General features: G+C 43.8%; 1 protein-coding gene across 1 annotated transcript; it reads right to left on the reverse strand.

Annotated features, from left to right (window-relative positions):
• Positions 1–730: 730 nt before the first annotated feature.
• LOC132397654 (uncharacterized) lies at positions 731–18495 on the reverse strand. The gene is made up of 8 exons (XM_059976422.1): positions 18335–18495; positions 16839–16908; positions 15080–15219; positions 11390–11436; positions 11179–11287; positions 9984–10232; positions 6997–7293; positions 731–1023 (listed from the first exon to the last, which is right to left on the reverse strand). The coding sequence occupies exons 1-8, from the start codon at positions 18459–18461 to the stop codon at positions 731–733; spliced, it is 1332 nt and encodes a 443-aa protein (XP_059832405.1). The 5' UTR covers positions 18462–18495.
• Positions 18496–22012: the final 3517 nt, after the last annotated feature.

Below are 22012 nucleotides of genomic sequence, written 5' to 3' on the forward strand. Positions count from 1 at the left end.
CTATCATCCTGTGCAAGAGTTTCTTAAATGTCCCTAATGAATTTGCCTCTACCACCACCTTGGCAGTGTTTTCCACACACCCACCACTGATAAGAAACATCCCTCTGACATACTTCCTATACTTTTCTCCACTCACCTTAAAAGTCATGCCCCTTTGTGTTAGAGATTCCCAACCTTGAAAAAAAAGGAGCTGGTTGTCCACTCTATCTATGCCCCTTATCATCTCGTTCACCTCTATCAAGTCACCAGAGTACAAGGAGAATTGTCTGTCCTCATTGCCAGCATCACTGGATAAGTTGCCGATTGTCTGTTGCTTGTCCTTTGTATTTAAGGTACATTTTTTCAAACCAAGGAAACAAATTGTTATCCTGAACTCTTCCATAAACGTTAAATCCAAAGGAAGATGGAACATTTCCCGATGTATCGTGGAGAGCATTCTAACTAGTTGCATCACCATCTGGTATGAAGGGGCCACGAGAGGAGAAAGCTGCAGAGGGGTGTAAACTCAGCCAGCAACACCACGGGCACGAGGCTCCCCACCATCGAGGACATCTTCAATGCGCTGCATCTATCATAAGGGGCCCTCACTACCCAGGACATACGTTCTTCTCATTGCTACCATCAGGGAGGGAATACAGAAATACATTTTTGTATATACATTTCTTATTGTAACTTATAGCATATATTAAGCATTGCACTATACTGCTGCCACAAAGCAATAAATTTCATGTTACATAAAACATGATACTGAAAAAAAGTAAAGCCCCAGACCTGTTGTCACAACAATTGTCTTTTTGTCAGCCACAGCTCCGGTCCTACACACCACCTCCAGCATAAACATCTCTTCGGTGCAAGGTTCAAGGCCCACTGTGACGTATTCCATTTGATTCTGGGTCAGTTGCAGACGTCCATTTCTATAGACTCGGAAGAGGACTTGAGACGGATCTCCTGAGACTGACCAGGACACGCTGTAACCATCAGCAGCAGCAGTGGTCTGGGCAAGCTTCAACAACTTCGCTGGAGCTGAAAGAGTAGGGGATGCTAGTTTTATGTGGTTTAATTGAGGAATGTTTCTAAACATCTTAAAAGCAAGTTACCGACAGCTGCAACTGAAAAGCCTCAGAAACAAGCATCTTCTCCACCTTCCCCAACACACTTTCTTACTCGGCCTTCTGCCCCTTTCCCTTCCAGGGTCTCAGCCCAAAATGACAACTGCCTGATCTGCTGAATTCCTTCATTTTACATGAACCCTGATGAAGGGTTTCAGCCAGAAACGTTGACTGCTCATTATTCCCTTCTATAGGTGCTGCCTGAACTGGGAGGGGGGGGGGTGGTGGTGGTGGGATGTGTGTGTGTCTTTCTCTCTCTCTCTCTCTGGATTTCCAGCACTGGCAAAATCTCATACACACGTGACAAGTACAAGCAGATTGTCTACATCACGTGATTCTGTCTTCTCCTTATGGAAGCAATGCTCTCCTCTGCCACACACTCCCAGAATTTGGTACAATTAAATGGACCCCTGAAAACTCAGACTCATTCCTCAATTACACTATTTATTTGTGCACAAGGAGAACAGCATGGTCGTGTCACCAAATTGTTCTAAAGTTTAACAGGCCAGTCCCTTTCAGTCTCACCTTGCAGAAGCTCCTTGTCCCAGGAATCTCATGCCCAGAATCCCAGGGACTAACTCCATATCCTCCTTTAAGCTCTACAAAACTCTGGTTAGAACAGACTTGACGCACTGTGTTCAGTTCTGTTCAACTCATTATAGGAAGGATGTGAAAGCTTTGGAGAGGGTGCAGAGGAGATTTACCAGGATGCTGTCTGAATTAGAGAGCATGTCATACAAGGAAAGGCTGAGTGAGTTAGGGCTTTTCTCTTTGGAGAAAAGGAAGATGAAAGGTGATTTGATAGAGCTGCACAAGAACCATAGAGAGAATGGACAGCCAGAGATTTTTCCCCCTCCCAGTGTGGAAATAGCAATTCTTTATAATTGTTGAATGTTGTTTTTGTTGCATGTTATGCCAACACCACAGCAAATTCCTAATACATGTAAATGAATGGGGCAATTAAAGTTGATCCTCAATAATTTTAAAGTGTTTGGAGGAAGGTATGGGGGTGTGGGGTGGGATGTCAGAGGCAAGTTTAATTTCATGGCTGGTGTACGGAATGTGCTGCTGGGGGTGTGGAGAGATACCATCCGAGTCATTGAACAGACTCTTAGATAGGCACATGGATGATAGAAAAATGGAGGGTTATGTAGGAGGGAAGGGATAGATTGATCTCAGAGTAGTTAAAGGTCAGGACAACATTGTGGGCTGAAGGGCCTGTACTGTGCAGTAATGTTTTATGTTCTTTAGGCATAGAGACAAGATTTAGATTCAAGGTTCAAGTTCAGTGAAATGCATCATTTGTGTTAAAAACAACACCCCTGAGAGTGCGGTGGGAGCAAGCCTGCTGGCTTCTCCACACAATTTGGCATCAACATAGCATCACCACAATGCTGGGCAGAACTACATAAAACAACAAAAATAGTCCCCGTTCCTTCCTCACACCTACACGTACACAGTCCTTTAACCCCAGGACATGCCTCCAGCAGGCTTGGACACAGTCTCCTAGCATTCCGGGATGGATCTCACAAGCACTTTACAAACTTGGCAAGATTTGCATATGTTTATACTCAATCCCTCTACTGATAACAAAGTAGACAGACCATCTGGTTACCACCCTGCAGCTCATCACAAACCAGCACAGATTCCACTACACAACACGCTTCTCAATGCATGCAAAAAATATTCACTTTCCCTTCTAGCTCTGTGCAAGCAGCAAATATGGACACCTGATAGTGTCTTTGCATTCATACCATTAACATAAAGGAATTAAAATTCAAAGTTCACACAGTGTACATCACCACATACCATTGACATTCATTTTCTTGCAGGCATTTACAGTAAATATATGGAAAACAGCAGACAGAGACAAACAACCAATGCGCAAAAGACAACAAACTGCCCAAATACAAAAATAATTAAGTAACTCAGCTATAAATACTGAGAACATGCACTGTGAATCAGTTCACTGTTGAGGTGATTGAAGTTATCTGCTCCGGTTATCTGATGGTTGAGGGGCAATGTCTGTTCCTGAACCTAGGGGTGTGGGACTTGATGCTCCTGAATCTCCTTCCTGATGGCGGCAGCAAGAACAGAATGGCCTGGACAATGGTGGTCTTCGATGATGGATGCTGCTTTCCTGCGACAGTGCTCCATATTGATGTGTTCAATGGTGGGGAGGGCTTTACCCATGATGGACTGGGCTATGCGCACTACTATTTGTGGCTTTTCCATGCAAGGGCATTGGTGTTTCCATACCAGCGGTGATGCAGCCAGTCAGGTCACTCTCCAACACTCACCTGTAGAAGTTTATCAAAGTTTTAGATGACATGCCAAATATGCAAGATCTTCGTAAGAGAGAGTAGAGTGGCTGCCATGCTTTCTTGCAAGGAAAGCGGACATGCTGGAAACAGGACAGATCCTTTGAGATGATAATGCTGAGGAATTTACCTCGGATTCTCCTGATGAGGACTGGTCATTGGCCCCCCAGTCTCTTCCTCCTGTAGTCACAAAACTTGGTTTCCCTGACATTGAGTGAGAGGTTGTTGTTGTCGTCAATCACAGTCAGTCACCATAATCAGAATTGTCACTCTGGATCTGTAAAATTCCTCAAATCCACTCAATCATTTGTCAACATGAGCTTTATTTCTACAGATCCTCACCAACTTTTAATCAGTTCCCCGTAGAATGCATTGTCTGAATGCATCATGGCTTGGTATAACAACTACTCAACCCAGAAACTGCAGAGTTGGGGACACAGTTCAGTTCCTCACAGAAACCAGCCCCCTCCATGCATTCTGTCTATGTCTTGCTACCTCAGTAAAGCAGCCAGCATAAACAAAGACACTCCCACCCCTCAATTCTTCCCTCTTCCATCGGGCAGGAGATACAAAAGCCTGAAAGCGTGTACGACCAGGCTCAAGGAAAGATCTGATCCCACTATTGTAAGACTTTTGAATAAAGTCTCAAATGACAAGATGGACTGACAATCTACCTCATTGTGGCCCTTGCATCCTATTGGTCTACAAGCACTTTCTCGGTCACACTTTGATCTGTATTCTTTTACTGCTTTTCCCCTGGTACTATCTCAATGTACTGATGTGATGAAATGATCCGTACAGGTGGCACGCAAAAAAGGTTTTCACTGTACTTGCATACACATAGCAACATTAAACCAATTCACCAGTTTTATTTACGTGTTCTTCAAAGCTGCTCAACATTATGCAACTGAAATTTTAAACAGGACTTTTTAAAATGTCAAAATCTTTGCAAGAAACACATGGATGCCCATTTCTCACTGGATTAAATTTCTGGTGAACACCCCATAGCCTTCTGAAACACTCCATTCCAAAAACACTAACCACACCATCTAGGTTCCATGCCCCTTGTGCCCCATTAATCTCATCCCACTCGCCACCTGATGCAGTCCGAATTCTTACTGAACAGTACTATGAACACTCGAGTTGAGTATGATGGGGTTATCTATTGGTGGATTCACATGGTTGGAGAGGCCGATTACAATCCACAAAGTTTGAACGAGGAGCTTCCAGACCCCCTTCACTACTCGCTAATCACAATAATTGGAACGCAGGTGTAGATTCCCTTAAAGGAGATTGCCTGTGCTTGACTTTTAACGTGGGGAGGCGGATGCAAGGGCAACCACCACAGTGCATGGAGTACAAGGCAACTGGGCACCCTTTTTGTTGCAGCCTGCCATCGTGATGTGACATCATCTTTTGCCACCTCCATCGTTGAGGTCCTGATTGGATCACTCTTCCTCTGGAACCTCACCCTTGACCTTACCGCCATGGGAGACCCTATCAGGAGCTAGGCTCCGGAGGGCTAAATTCAAGACAGCATCGCTCTTGAGATCTCAGGAACTCGAGCCTCTCCACCACGACAAGGTAATGATTCTTGGAGCTGTCTAGTTAAATACACTTCACCCGCCCCCGTTGTGGAAGTTGCAGCAAGTCAAGAGTTAAAATGGTGTACTGACAGCACAGAGAGTGGACACTGTACAGTCTCAAGTTGAACAAAACCTCAGAGCTGGACTCCCCTTTATCAGCTGGATGTTCAGCAAGGCAAGATGATAAGCTGACAGAGACAGTAAGCAGACATAGTGCACGCTTCCAGGCTGAACATGACCCTTGGAAGCCTCGCTCCCCTTTGTAAACCTCTCGGTTCAAGTCTGGGGATGAAGGTCAGCTAACGTATCAAGATAAAAAATGCAAACGACGGATTCTAGGACAACATTTACTATTGGACAGTCATTTTACTGATTCTCCAGTATTATTGGCCTTTAACACATTGATTTAATTAGTTGACACTCAAAATATTGGTATTTAAATATGCAAATGATGGGAATCAGATTGGATCAATTTCTGTTTCCAAATAGTCAATTTCTGCACAGCAATGGCATTTCTCTGTTCAAACTTCAGAGCAGTTTGGTAACAGGAGCCACGCTGTTCACCTTGTGCACAAGGGTGATTGAAGAATGAGTTTTCAGAGTTTAGTTAATCAGCAGTGACACTGTGTGGCCTTAACCCACGTAACCCCTTTGAAGACCAGATACAGCCTCATCCACGGGGTATGACCACACACAGTTCTTGAGGAGTATTTGCAACCCAAATTCTTCACGTCAGAAATATGCATCCAATGTATTTAAATAATACCCTAGGCCAATGTGTGGTTAAACCAGGTTGCTCAACTCAACTAGAGATTGATACAGAGTTCCCAGCAGGCAGAAGATGCCTGCAGCCCAGAGGTAGTCAGCAAATCAAGCCAGCCAGTCTCCCAAACGCTCTTTCCCATATGGGGGTTGTATGCGGTCCAAGTGTCTTCCCACCACCCCCCCCCCACCACCCACCACCCCAAGGGGATCAGCACACTACCTCCTCAGTTCCATTCAGTTTGTGAAACAGGACTTCCCTTCCGTACAACTGTTGGCACTAGTGAATCCTGCATCATGCTGTTACGTCAGTAATCAATTCCAGCACTTGGTTAACTGATTTTATTACACTCTGTCCCTCATTGAGTTCCTTCTAATAGCACACCCATTTCTTTTTCAAGGAACAGATGTGATTGCAACTGTGCACAGCCAGAATCAGGTTTATTATCAATGACACGTCATGAAATTTGTTGTTTTGCAGAAGTGATACACGAAGTATACTATAAATGAGAAGAAATCTATATATCTACATTATGCACACTACAGATTATATACATTATAGTACATACTGTATATTATATAGTTGATATACACAGTAAATTACAGTTACGTTTACCAACTAAATGCATATAAGCATGCCAACATGGTCAAGAGGTTCAGTCATTGTTCAGACCAAACAGCAGAATGGGGAAGGAATGCGATGTAAATGACTGACTGTGGGATGATCGTTGGTGCCAGATGGGGTGCTTTGAACATCTCGGAAACTGCTGCTCCCCTGAGACTTTCATGCACAACAGTCTCAAGGATTTACAGAAAATGATATGACAAAAAAAAAGTCCAGTGAGTGGCAGTTCTGTGGACAAAAATGACTTGATAATGAGAGGGAAGTCAGAGGAGAAGGGCCAGACGTGTTCAAGCTGACAGGAAGGAGACATTAACTCAAATAATCACACATTACAATAGTGGTGTGCAGAAGAGCACCCAAGTGTACAACACGCTGAACCTTGAAGTGGATGACCTACAGCGGAAGACCATGAACATAAACTCAGCGGCCACTTTATTAAGTACTGAGTGTATATACTACCAAAAGATACACTATAAATAAATAAATATATAAATGTTTATCTACTACACACACACTGAATAAACAGTGCAGAGAGTAAGAATGATGAAATAATGTTCACGAATTTATTGTCCATTCAGAAATCTCAGTCTCACCTGTGTCAGCCACCAGAGACAAATCTGTGCTTTCTTTCACTGCGGCTCCCTCACATGCACTCTTGAGCGAAACACGCACCTGTTGACAAACCGGCAGGCCATCGATGAGGAAGGAAACCCCACTCTGTGTCAAGTTGTACGATTGAAGTAGCGACTCAGTGTCTTCGCCGTTCCGTTCAGGCAAGATGACATCCAGTTGAAACCAGTCCACGTCCCCCTGAGCTGGCCTGTCCCAATAAATGGTGACACTGTTGGAAGTTGATGCTATTAGGCTCAGGTTGCTGGCGGGCAGGGGTTCTATACAAAGATTAGAATATGAATACAGTTCGAATCAGATTTATTATTATTGACATACATTGTGAAATTTGTTGATTTGTTGCAGCAATGCAAGACAAAAACATTACAAGTTAAAATATATAGTGCAAAAGAGGAATTTGAAGTAGTGTTCATGAACCGTCAAAAATCTGTTGGCAGAGGGGTTGAATCTGTTCCTCAAGATGTTGAGCTCCTGTACTTCCTTCCTGATCCTAGAAATGAAAACAAAGGGCTCGCCCTTCTTCACGTTCTGCCTTTGAAGATGTCCTTTACGGTGGGGAGGCTGGTGCCCGCAATGGACCTGGCGGAGTCAAAAACACTCGGCAGCTTTGGCTCGCTTCATTCCTGTGCATTGGAGCCTTCAAACTAGGTGGTGAGTCAGAATATTCTCCATGGTACAGTTGTAGAAATTTGCTTCTCCCCAACCCAATCACCATCAGGGAAGATACAACAGTCTAAAAGCACACATGATCAGGCTTAAGGTCAACTTCTACCCCAATATTACAAGACTATTCAATAGTTCCCTGGTACAATAATATTGACTCTTGATTTCAGAGTTTATGATTGTGCACCTTATTGTCTACCTGCACTTTCTCTGCAAATGTTGCTGTTTATTTTGCAAAGTTATTGCTTTACTTTGTTCTACCTCAATGCATTGTTTAATGTTTTGATCTGTATAAACTGTAGAAGACAGTTTTCACTGCATATCAGTACACATGACAATAACAAACCAATTCCAACTTGGATAAAAAGATTGGAACATTCTGATGGTCAGACAGTCTCTCTGGAAGCAATATTTCAGATCAGTTACCTTTGGTAAGAATCACTAATTTGGATCTTTAATGGCGTGCAAAAAATTTGCATATTTTAAAAACAAACCTTCAAATCACAGTTTGATCTATTTGGAAAGAAAGCTTATTTTTTTAAAAAAATTATATTGTTGGATACCTAGAGCAAGAATCAAAATTGTCTCACAGGCATAAAAAAGTCACATTACTGCTGAGTTGATCTTGTCAGCTGTGGTCTAACAATCCACACACAAGAAAATATTGGAAAGACTCAGGAGGGTGAGGGTGTTCCCCTTCCACATTTGGAACCGATGAAGGGTGTTCAACCAGAAATGTTCTTTCACACTCTCCACAAATGCTGCCTGACCCATTGAATATTTCCAGTTATTTTGAATTTCAAGTATAATCAAAATTGATTCAGGCCCTCGAATGCAGTATCAATCTTTATTTGTGTAACCAAGGGCCAACCTCCTCAGGTAGATGTGAAATATCTCCCATCACTATTTCATTATACAAACTCTGACCAGAATAGCACTTTCCTTCTGCCTACATTGTACCTGGCTGACTTCTGCTGAGAGAACAACCAGCAATGTGTTGAATTCAAAATTAGAAAATATTTATTCATGTTTTCTAATATTATTGGACATCCAGAGTCCAAGCCAATGATGTGGGTGTGGCCATCCCGTGGAAATAGGGCTGTCCCAGACCTGGGACTCCCTGGATCAGATGTCCATGCAAGCAGGAAACATGTAGGCCAGTGACTTAGTGAGCCTGGAGTTTGATGGAACCCAGAGCTCCAGACTCATCGGCTAGTCTGGGGGTTGATACCAAAGATCGAAACCCGAAAGTCAATCAGAAGTCCAGGAGGTCAATCCAATGGCTGAAGCCAGGAGTCCCGGAAGGTTTTACTGTCATGGGATCAAAGGACAGAGTGTGTGTGGGTGAGAAAGGAAAGGGACTTGTTCTGCTGCTGTTGTTTCGTTGCTTCTTGGGCTGTGTCATTGTGCTCTGCCAATATTGAGGGCATGCCATGTTGGTGTCAGAATGTGTGGTGATATCTGTAGGCTGTCCCCAGCACACCCTTAGTTAGATTTCACTGTACATATTGATTTACATGTGGTAAATAAATGAATATGAATCTAATGCACATGCTCAGGGTCAGTAATATTCACTTTCATATCATAGTGGTAGATAATCGGGCTGCAAATTAGATGTAGGAAGGAAAAGAATCTTTTCTTAGGGCAACTCATCCTGGCTGTGACTACAATGAGGCCAGTCAACAGGAAACCCAGGGCTCAGACTGACCCAGCCTGCAGTTAGTTGTCCAAGGTGATAATGATGCCCAAAGAGAGAAAATATTTTTGCCCCAGTGTTCCCAGATCTAATATAAGAGAACTGTTATTGAAAAAAAAATCTTAATCTGTACAAAATATCCCTTTCTAAAGATTTAGATTTATTCAAAAACCAAGTACTCCATAGAATTGGATTAGAATAAACTTGGTATTAATGTAGTTTTAAATGTAATACATCTGGTGTTGCCCACAGCTAAAAAGAAAATGTGTTATTAAAAATACAAAATTAAGATAGAAATGGAAATTTCAGGGAAGGGTTAGATTTATCTTGGAGTAGGTTAAAAAAAATCAGAGTAACATCATAGGGAATAGGGCCTGAACTGTGCTATAATGTTCCATGTTGTGGTTCAAGGCGCCACTCAGTGGCCAGAACTTGCAGCTACAATGTGACAGTTGACGTGGCAAAATTGAGAGGGCAACAGAATTTTTTTGGTGGTAAATGTTGTCAGAAAAGTATGACAACAGACTTTCGGATAAGCAATAGAACATTTTTAACATCTGGAGAGCAGGACAGCAAGAACACATACACTACCTGTTAGTGTTACAGTGCAGACACCATGCTCCATAATATACACACATACGATGTAGTGTCTACATGGCGTTAAACCCGTGATGTTAAGGCTTGGATGTATGACAATCTCTTGATGCAGTTTGTTGCCATCTACATCAAACAACAGAAGAGTGCAGAGGGGATCTTTAAGGAAACAGGTTCTAAATCCCCAGAAGAAGCTTAGTCCAGTGGGAACGGTGTTGATCTTCAAAGGGAAGTGATCAGCAGAAACTGAAAGGAAAGGATAAGATTAGTTTTATTTGTTATAAGAGCATCCAAATATACAGTGAGGTGTGTTATTGGTGTCAATGACCGACACGGTTTGGGGATGTACTGGGGGTAGCATGTAAGTGTTGTCATGCTTATAGCATACCCATAATCTACTGACCTGCAGGAGGAATCCAGAGCACCCAAAGGAAACCCACCCAGTCACAGGGAGAACATACAAAATTCTTACAGACAGTGGCGGGAATGAAACCCAAATCCCAGGCACTGTAAAGCTTAACATTAACTACGCTAGAATGCCACCTTAGAAATTAGAAATCGTTACTGGTTAGAAGTTAGCTAAAGGATTGATGCTGACATTTACCGTAAGCACTCACAGTAATATGGCAGCTGATAACATATCACATTCGGGACCGATTATAACAACACACACGACTCCCCAGGGTTCCATTCCTGTGGACTGTTTATAACCCAGACAGGATGGCGGTGCAGTGCTGGGTGTAGCACTAGTATAGCACCCATGAGCTGGATCATTCTCGCCGCTGTCTGGAAAAGTTTGGGTGCTCTCCCTATGACCACATGGGTTTCCTCATTTCTTCCCACTTTCCAAAGACGTACAGGTTGGTAGGTTAATTGGTCACATGGGTGTACTTGGGCAATGATGGCTCATTGGCTGAAAGGGCCTGCTAAGGTTCTGGACCTCTAAATAATTAAAATCCAGGCATGAACAGAGCACCCTCCCAGCAGAAGATGCCTACAGTCCCAAAGCAGCCGACAAAGCCCACCTGTCGGCCGCCCAAACATTTGTTTCTGTGGGAAGTACACAGGTCGGGCACTCATAAGCTGGGTGGACTTGTTTCACTGCACAAATGCTCCCCAACCTGAACATTCCCCAGTGAGAATTGCTTTCGCTTCTAATTATCCAGAAGACGAATTAAACAACATGACTCACCTATCGCCAATGACAAATCGTGTGTCCCTAAAAAGTAAAGGACTTCTCCCTCACAGCCAAGCTTTGCGTTCCTTCGGAACAGGAAACTTTGTTTAGCGTCTTCCACTCCCTAGAAAGCAAAAAGGTGCCACTGCTAGCAGGTTGAAGCTCACGGCAAATGAAATGCTGAGCTTAAACAATTCATTCGACCACATACCACCAACCAAATTACCTGTACTTCTGTAACACTTCCATTTAACACCTCTACGTGTGGAGGACCTTCAAAGTCATCGGAGAAAGGAAGCAAAAATAAATTCACACATCAAATGAACTGCAGCTTTGCCAAGTCCACATTGAATTATTTTGACAATCAAGTTTTGGTTACTGTACATTATGACAGGAGGAAATTATGGCACTTAGATAAGAAATTTATAGCACTCAAACCAGATGGTTTGTCCATCCCTCCCAATACCTCTTGAAGTAGCTTGGTGCCAGACTGGAGTTAGTAGCCCCCTGTAAAAGGAGAACTAGTCCTGCGGCCAACCTTTATCATGGGTCAGAGATTCCCCGTCTGGTCTGGGTCACATTGGAAGCAAAGAGGAAGATGGTGTGGGAATTCACTAGGTTAGCTCATGGGATGAGAGAGTTGCAAATCACGTACAGCTGAAGAGGTTAGATCAGTATTACACAGAACATAAAAGCACAGTACAGGCCATCACGACGTTGTGCTGACATCTTAACCCACTTTAAAATAAATCTAACCCTTCCCATCCTACATATCCTTCCATTTTTCTATCATTTATTTGCTGAAGAGTTTCAAAGTTCAAAGTAAAACTTGTATCGAAGTATATAAATGTCACCAAATACTACTCAGAGTCTTTTTCTTGCAGGCATTCTTAGTAAATAAAAAGCATCAATGACCGTCCCTGGCAGTGAATTCTACTCACCCACCACTTTTTAAAGAAAAACATAACTCTGATATTCTCCTCCCCCCACCTCATACTTTCCTCCAATCATCTTACATTTATGCCGCTTTGTATTAGCTGTGTCTGCCCTGGGACAAAGATGTTGGCTGTCCACTCTATCCATGCCCCTTATCATCTTGTACACATCATCTCCTATCCTCCTTTGCTCCAAAGAGAAAAGACATAGCTTACTCATCCTATCTTCACAAGATATGCTCTCTTATACAGGCAGCATCCTGGTAAATCTCCTCTGCACCCTCTCCAAAGTTTGCACATCTTTCCCATGATGATGTGACCAGAATAAATACATCATTCCAAATGTAGTCTAACCAGGGTTTCATCGAGCTGCTATTGAACTCAAAATATTCCTTGGAGTTCAGAAGAATGTGCAGCAACTTCATCAGGGGGCATAATAGGACAGATGTTGAGCAACAAGCAATTTGCTGGAGGAATTCAGGAATCAATCAGTTGGAGGAATTGTTGACACTTCAGGTCAAAACCTTGCATCACCTTGCATCACGGTTTATGCTAAGATGTCTCCACTAGTCAGAAAGACTCATCAGACGATGTAGTCAGACAATAAGGGAGAATTCTTTATAACTGATGTGTAGGAATTTCTTCTCAGAGGACATTAATAGGCCCTTTGATCTAGGCATTCCATGATGAATTGTTATGCTGCCTGGTCCTAGTGGCCTGTATCTGGACCATAGCCCTCCTATGTATCTATCCAAACTTCTCAAATGTTGCAATCAAACCTGCATCTACCACTTCCACTGGCAGCTCGTTCCACACTTGAACCACAGTGAAGAAATACCCCTGCTTGTTCCTCTTAAGTATTTCACCCCTAACCTATGACCTTGAGTTCTAGTCTCATCCAATCTCAGTGGAAAAAGCCTGCTTGCATTTACTCCATATAGATCCCCAAAAATTTGCATACCACTATCAAATAACCCCTCATTCTTCTACGCTCCAGGGAATAAAGTCATAACCTACTTGGACTTTTCCTATAACTCAGGTCCTCAAGTCCCAGCAACAGCCTGGCAAATGTTGTCTGGGTGTTGAACCTCTGGAATTTGCCACCTCAGAGGGCTGTGGAGATTTGGTCATGGGAGGGATTTTAAGTGGTGGGGGAAGGAGACATTTTTGAAGAATTAGGACCACATGGAACTGGCTCAGAAGAACATAGAACATTACAGTACAGAGTAGACCTTTCAGTCCAAGATGTTGTACTTTTTACTATATGCCAAGATCAATCTAACCCTTCCCTCCCACATAGTCTACCATGTTTCTATCACTTATGTCTATCTAGGAGATTTTCAAATGCTCCTTGTGTATCTGCCTCCACCATCATCCGGGCACCCCATACAACTGCAGAAGAACTTGCCTCTAACATCCCCACTAACAACTTTCCTCCTGTCATCTTATAATTATTCCTCCTGGTATTAGAGGGAAATATTTAAATTTAATTTAGAGATACAACAAGGTATTAAGCGCTTTCAGCCCACACCACCCAATTACACCCATGTGACTAATTAACCTACTAACCCATACCTACGGGTATTTGGAATGTGGGAGGAAACTGGAGCACCCAGTAGAAAGCCATTTAGCCACAGGGAGAACGAACAAAGCTCCTTGTGGACAATGGTGGGAAATGAACCCAGGTCACTGGTGTTGTAATGGTGTTACACCTTTGGACCTGTGCTCATTGGAATTCAGAAGAATGTGTGGGGATCTCATTGAAACCTACCAAATGTTGGAAGGACTAGATAGGGTGGATGTGGAGAGGACGTTTCCTCAGGTGAAGGTATCAGGAACTAAAGGGCACAGCCTCAAAATTTGAGAGGCAACCTTTTAGAACAGAAGGAAGTTTTTTTTAAGCCAAAGAGTGGTGAATCTGTGGAATGCACTGCCACAGACTGCGGTGGAAGCCAAGTCCAGAGGTACATTCAAAGTGGAAGATGATACATTCCTGATTGGTCAGGACATCAAGGGATATGGCGAGAGGGCAGGTGTCTGGGGTTGAATGGGATCCAGGATCAGTTGTGATGAAATGCCAGTCCGGCCTCAATGGGCTGAATGGCCCAATTCTGCTCCCATGTCTTATGGTCTACAATAACCACTATGCTACCGTGTCTTGGCTATCCACTCTATCAAAGCCTCTTATCCTGTACAGCTCTATCAAGTTACCTCTCATCCTCCTTCACTCCAAAGAGAAAAGCCCTGGCTCATTTAACCTATCTTCATTAGATATGCTTTCTTGTTCACTCAGTATCCTGGTAACTCTTCTCTGCCATCCTCTCTAAAACTTCCACATCATTCCTATATTCAGGTGACTAGCAGCAGCAGAGGGAAGTCCTATGGGGCAGGTCCGAGGTGTCAGGTGGCCCACAGCTACTACTTTGTGTGGTGTCTCGCAATTGTTAGATGCCAGAACCAACACCACATCTGTGGTTGAGTATTGTCTAGGCAACCAGCCTGCAAACATCAATGGGCTTGAGCATGGTAAAAGGAAAAATAAATGTTATGTCCACACAAAGTATTCTGCGGATGCTGTAAATCCGGGACAATACACACCAAATTCTGGAGGCACTCAGCTGGTTAGACAGCATCTCTGGAGAGGAATAAAGAGTTGATATTTCGGTTTCAGACCCTGTATCAGGACAGGAAAGTAATGGGGAAGAAGCCAGAACAAGATGGGGGGGGGGGGAAGAAGGAGTACAAACCAGGTGATAGATGAGGGGGGATGGTAGGTGGTTGGGGGAAGGGTGTGAAGTAAGAATCTGGGAGGTGATATGTAGGAGAAAAGGCCAAAGGAGGGATCTAATAGTGAACCATGGAAGAAGGCGAAGGAGGTGCACCAGAGGGAGATGTTGAGCACTTGAGAAGGGGTAAGATGGGAGCCAGAATGGGGAATGGAAAAAGGGGGAAGGTAGAGGGGAAACAGCAACTCAACCTACACATGGTGTAGATTTTCCAGGTTGATGACTGGGTTGCGTGTGTGAGGTGTAGGACGTGTTCCACCCTTGGTTCCAGCCACCAGGAACCAGAATTCATTTTTCCAATGTCAAGAACATTGTTGTAGTTTAAGTAAAGTTTCCTACAGAATAGAAACAAAAAACATATTAAAAAAGCAACTAGGGGTCCATTCTCAAACAATTCCGATTTTATTAAAAAAAAGTTCTCAATCTGTAGCCAACATTCGCCACCCAGATCTTTGTCCTCAAGAAATTGTTGGCAAACCATATGCAGTCCATCGATTTGCATATTCAAATCCCCAATACTGTCCTGTTCTTCCTCTAACCCTCCAATTTCACCCCACGTTCCTCCTCCTGCACTCACACTTGACCACCCTCCTAGGAGCATAAGACATAGGAGCAGAATTAGGCCATTTGGTCCATTGAGTCTTCTCTACCATCAATATTGGCTGAGGAATATAAACTGAACAGCCTGATTCTACTCTTGTGTCTTATGGTCTTGTTTTCCCTCTCAACACCATTCTCCTCATAACTTTTGACATTCTTACTACTCAAGAACCTATCAACGTCCATATTAAATATACCCAAATACTTGGCCTCCACAGCCATATGTGGCAATAAATTCCACAAGTTCCGCCATCCTGGCTAAAGAAATTCTTCCTCATCTCTATTCCGAGGAGATAACCTTTTCTGAGGCTGTTCCCTCTGGTCCTTGATTCTCGGACTATTGGAAGCATTTCTTTCATGTGAAATCTGCCCGGACCTTTCAATATTCAATAGTTTGACTTCATTTCCCTCCACAGATACTGCCTGAACTCCTGAGTCCCTCCAGCATCTTAAATATTTAAGCCACTTCATTTCGAACCGAGTCTGTAGAGATACACATTTCAAGTCAGTCACACATCATGGAAAAAGGCTACTCAGGTCTATGCTGATCAGTGAGCAACCATCTGTACTAATCCCACTTTCAAGCACTTGACCCATTACCTTCCATCCCTGGACAATTCAACCCTTTGCCGAGCACTTGTCAGTGACTCTCCCACCCACCACCTCTCAGAAAGCGTATTGAAGGTACTCAACACTCTCCAGTTGAAATATTTTATATTATATTGGGGCGAAAAAGATAATTCCAGTAAATTTGGGGCAGCACACTAGTGTTGTGGTTAGCATAATGCCATTACACCAGTGACCTGGGTTCAATTCCACCACCGTTTGTAAGGAATTCGTACATTCTCTCGGTGACCGCATGGCTTTCCTCTGGATGCTCCAGTTTCAAATGAAAGTTGGTGGGTTAATTAATCACTCAGGGTAATTGGGCCAAAATGGTAAGTTGCAGAAGTCTAGGAACAGAGTGCACAGCCTCAGAATACATGAGCAACCCTTTAGAACAGAGATGAGGAATTTCCTCAGCCAGAGGGTGGTGAGTCTGTGGAATTCATTGCCACAGACACTGTAGAGGCCAAGTCACTGAGTATGTTTAAAGTGAAGGTTGATGGGTTCTTGATTGGTAAGATTATCAAAGCTTACTGCAAGAAGGCAGGAGAAAGGGGTTGAGAGGGATAAAATAAACAGACCTGAGTGAATGATGGGACAAATGGACTAATTATGCAGTTGTATGGTCGTCTTTCAAACCCAATTGCAGCTGCTGTACAGCGATGTCACCGACTAATCCATTCAGAGGGCCCCAGCAGGTTTGCTGTCTTCATCTACAACTGTATGGAATCCTCCTTGCTGGAGTTACCCAGTGAAGGTGACGGGTGATGTAATGTCCCAGCACAGCGAGGTGGCACCACAGGTCACTGGCTCTGCTCCTTCAAGTTAAAAAAAAAGAGAAAATCACATTCATAAAGAATTTACATAGAACGCAAGGATATGAGGTTATTGCTTGAAATGTATAGTACACTGATTAGTCCACAGCTGGACACAATTCCATCACCACAGAAGATTCGCAAGAGATTCTGCAGATGCTGGAATTCCAGAGCAACACACACAAAATGCTGGAGGGACTCAGCAGGTCAGACAGAATATACAGATGGGAGTAAACAGTCAATGTTTCGGGCCAAGACTCTTCATCAGGACTGGAAAGGAAAGCGGAAGAAGCCGGATATGAAGGTGGGGAGGGTAACAGGGAAGAAGGAAGAGCAAAAGCTGACGGGTGAGAGGTGAAATCAGGAGAAGGGAAGGTGGGGTCAGGAGAAGGGGAAATGAAGTGAGAAGCTGGGAGAGGATAGGTGAAGTAAGTAAAGGGCCAAAGAAGGAGGAATCTGATAAGAGGACAGGAGAAAGGGAAGTCATTTGGGAAGGCACAGGTGGACTAAGTATTGGCTTTGGGAGACAAAAGCAGACAAAATAAAAGATTGAACAAGGTGTTGAGGAGGGGGACAGGGAAAGTGGAGATAGCTAGGAAGGTGATAAGCAAGAACACAAAGGGCTGCCGATGCTGGCATCTGATAAGTGAGGCGATAATGGCGGGAAAGGAAGGGTGGTAGAGTGGCGCTGCAGTTCGCATAATGCATTACAGCGCCCCCTGTAAGACCGTTGTTCGATTCCCACCAGTTATTAAACATTCTCCCCGTGACCGTGTGGGTTTCCGTCGGGTGCGACCGTAGCGGTTAGCGCAACGCTAGTACAGTTAGGGACATCGGAGTTCAGAGTTCCATTCCGGCGTCCTCTCTAACAAACTGTGCGTTGGTTTCCTCCCACAGTACAGAGATGTACCTCTTAAAAAACATAGTGTCTAAAAGTGTGGGTTGAAGCAGCATCGTTCGCCCAGCCTTCTCCTACAAGGCTCTATCGTTTACAACTTTTCAACCAATGAATGGAGTAATTTCAAAAATTAACTCTTCATGACGATTGATTTCCCCTCCCTTCAGTGAAATTAAGTGGTTCACCAGGGTTGGGAGAAGGAGATTCCAATGGTTACTCTTAACAAGACAACCAGCCGTTCCGTCAGAACATCTCCGAGTGTGAACTAGTTAATAGTCCCATTCTAGAGTTTAGGCTGGAACGCAACTGAATCCGGGGGGGGGGGAGAAGAAAAAAATCCTGCGCTCTCAATTTCAGCCACAACATCGCAAGCCTTATCCTAGACCAAGGTGTTCACTTCATTTGATAAGATGTACACGCATGACTAAGAGGTGAAGGTCGAAGCTTTTCCCGGCCACTTGAACGGAAGTTAAGCGACCGTGAAGAAGAAATCAGTCGCTGAATGACGAGCGGAAGCTCCCGTCCCGTTACCTTCTGACGACCTCAGTAACAGGGCTGAAGTGGCGAGCCACAACAGGCTTCCCGCTCGCCCGGGCATCGTGCTGTTGAAGCGGATCAAGGTGGGAGTCCTCTCTCTCTCGTTTCTGCCCTTAATCATCCCCCCGTCAAAAAAGAACGAGCTAACCAGTCCAGCTGAGATCTATCACCTGTAAGTCGCCGATAAGAGAGCGATGAATGGAAGGTTGGGACTTGGAGCTCCTTAACATTTAAAGGGATATTCCCTGCACTGGAATGATCATCTTAGTTTTATCTTTTAAAAGATTAGCTTTACTTGTCACGTGTATATCAAAACATACAGAGACATACAAGACATACATTTGCATCAACAACCAACAAAATCCAAGAATGTGCTGGGGGCAGCCTGCAAGTGTCGCCACTCTTCCAGCACCAGTATAGCATGCCCACAACTTACTAACCCTAACCCGTATGTCTTTGGAATGTGGGAGGAAACCAGATCACCCGGACAAAACCCACACGGTCACAGTGAGAATGAACAAACTCCTTACAGACTGCAGCAAGAATTGATTTTCTGATTGCCGGCACTGTAAAGCATTACACTAACCACTTTACTTATTTATCTTCACACACAAGATCAGAAACATTGAAATCCTGATCAGTACAACTAAGAAGGATTTGCCAAATTAAAACTGAAAATGCTGGGAACACACAGAGGCTCTGTGGAAAGAGAAACACGATAATCTTTTTGGATTGGACCCATTAACCCCAGTTTCTCTCTCCACTGATGCTGAGCAACTAGCATTTGAGTGTTTCCAGGATTCTGTTTTCAGTTCAAGCTGTATTTCATTAACTCTGCCCTCAAGCTCAGCTGCAAAAGGAGGAGGGTTGGGCATGGGGCTGGCAACCCAGAGCAACAGAAGCTCCGAAGACCTCATCCCTCAGAGAGGAAGGATCTTCAGCTGGAAGATACAAGATGGGTTACACCTAAGGACAACTTGAAAGACTGGCCCAGGACAGAGGACTGGGGAGCTGCTGTTGGCAGGCCATGGCCTATCAAGGGTGATGGGCTTAAGTATGTAAGTTAAGGACTATTTCATAAGATTTACCAAATGCTTTCTTAAGATAATGCTTTGCTAGGTGACTGGAATCAATAACACAAGGCTGATGTGCGGCTTGGAGGGGAACCTACTGTTGGTGACATTCCCTGATGTCTGCTGCTGTTGTCCTTCTCAGTGGCAGCGTTGGGAGATGAGGGAGTAGGCTGGACATTTTCTAAACGTAAGAGATTTTGTCAATGCTGGAAATCCTGTGCAGCACTTCCAAAATGCTGGAGCATAGGGTGATTGAGAAGGGATATGGTGTGTTGGCCATCATTATTAGTCAGGAGATTAGGTTCAAGAGCCGTGAGGTAATGTTGCAGGTCTATAAAACTCTGGGCAGATGACATGGAGTAATGTGTGCAGTTCTGGTTGTCTCATCATATGAATACGTAGCTTTAGAGAGGATGTAGAGGAGATTTGCCAGGTTGCTGCCTGGACTAGAGGGCCTGTCTAATGAGGATAGATTGAACAAGTTAGTGCTTTTCTCTTTGAGAAAGAGGATGAGAGGTGACTTGACAGAGGTGTATAGATGATAAAGTGGACAGCCAGAGACTTTATCACAGGATGGAAATGGCTACTAAGGGGAATAACTTTAAGGTGATTGAAGAAAAGTATAAGGGGGATGTCAGAGGTAAGCTTTTTTTACATAGAGAGTGGAGGGGGTTTGGTATGCCTTGCCAGAAATGGTGGTAGAGAGTGAATATATTAGGGACATTTAAAAACTTGGATGGCCACATGGATGATAGAAAAATGGAGGTCTATGTAGGAGGGAAAGGTTAGATTTTTTATTAGAGTATGTTAGAAGGTCAGCACAACATAGTGGGCCAAAGGGCCTGTACTGTGTAGCAATATACTATAGTCACTAACTCCCTTAATAGATTTTCCAAAACTTTCCTGTGGCTATGGACTCCATTCTCAGTCACACACTTCAGGAAGCAACTAGTCACATTATCAACACCAGGTTTAAGTTTCTCTAATTTCTTCAAATGACAGCTCCAGTGGGATATTTGAACTCATGTCTCTGTAGTGGACCATTAATCACAGCCCCTTGGTATGATTGGCCACAGCAATGCTACCATAGGGCAATCAGCTCCCATTAAGCCAATCAGGCATCAACTAGAAAACACATTTATATATAGCTTCTCACCACTTTAACAGGTCCCAATCAAGGATAATAATTGTCCTGAAGAAAATAAGCAACTAGTTTGTAAGTTTGTACACAGCATGATCCCACAAGTAACTCTTCGTACAATAACAAGATATAGGATCAGGATTAGGCAATTTGGCCCATCAAGACCCTGCCATTACTTTTTTAACCCATATCTCCTTCTTCTCCCTGTAACTCTTAACTCCCTTACCAATTACAAAACTATCAATCTCTGACCTAAATACCTTCACAGTGTCTCTGGCAATATATTCCACAGATTCACCACCCTGTGGCTGAAGAAATTCCTTCTCGTCTCCATTTTAAAGGGATGTCCCCTTGTTCTGAGGTTGGCTAACATTCTCTCCATATCCACTCCATATACTCCTTTCAATATGCAATAGGTTTCAATGAGATCCTCTCTCATTCTACTGAACTCCAGTGAGTACTGGCCCAGAGACATCAAGTGTTCTCATATGTTAACCCCTTCATCCCAGGATCATTCTTGTAAACCTCCTCCCCAAAACTGCCGACAGTACTTCAATACAGCGTGATAGATGAAATCTCATAGCAGAAGGGGAGAAGCTGTTGCTGATTCATTGAGTGTGGGTCTTCAGGCTCCCTGATGGTAGTAATGAGAAGAGGATATGTGCCTGATAGTGAAGGGTTGTTAGTAATGCCTCCTTCATGCCTCCAAGAAGAAGCCTCCTTCTTGAGGCATCATATTTTGACAGAGTCCTTGATGGTGGGGAGGTTTGTACCCCTACTGGAGTTGGCTGTTTACAACACTTTGCAGCTTTTTTTGATCCTGTGCACTGGAGTTTCCATCTCAGTCTGTGATGCAACCAGTCAGAATGCCCCTCCACTGTACATCTGTAGAAATTTCATGAGGAGAGGAGAAGTATAGACAGAGTCCACGGAGGGAATGCTGATTTTTATGATGTGTTGAGCTCTTCTACAGTTTCTTGCAGTCCTCGGCAGAGCAATTGCCATGTCAATCTCTGATGCATCCCGATAGGCCCCTGTATCTCCTCCCTGATGGCAGCAACGAGAGGAGGGCGTGCCCCTGATGGTAAGGGCCCTTAGTGATGGATGCCGCCTTCTTCAGGCACCACCTCTTGAAGATGTCCTCAAGAGTGGGGAGGGTTGCCCCCATGATGGAGCTGATTGAGTTTATAACCCTCTACAGCCTTCTGACTCCTGTGCATTGGAGCCTCAGTGATGCAGCCAGTCAGAATGCTCTCCACCTTTCATCTGTAGAAATTAGTTAGGGTTTTCATTGACAGATCGAATCTCCTCAAACACCTAATGAAACAGAGCTGCTGGTGCCCTCGTCAGGATAGGAGTAGTAGTGTGATCACTCGAATCGAGTATGATGTTCTCCAAAGGGGTTGTCTATTGGTGGGTCTTCATGTGGCTGTAGAGGCTGATCCAGGATCCACATAA

This window comes from Hypanus sabinus, chromosome 8, assembly GCF_030144855.1.
Source record: "Hypanus sabinus isolate sHypSab1 chromosome 8, sHypSab1.hap1, whole genome shotgun sequence".
Taxonomy (NCBI): Eukaryota; Metazoa; Chordata; class Chondrichthyes; order Myliobatiformes; family Dasyatidae; genus Hypanus; species Hypanus sabinus.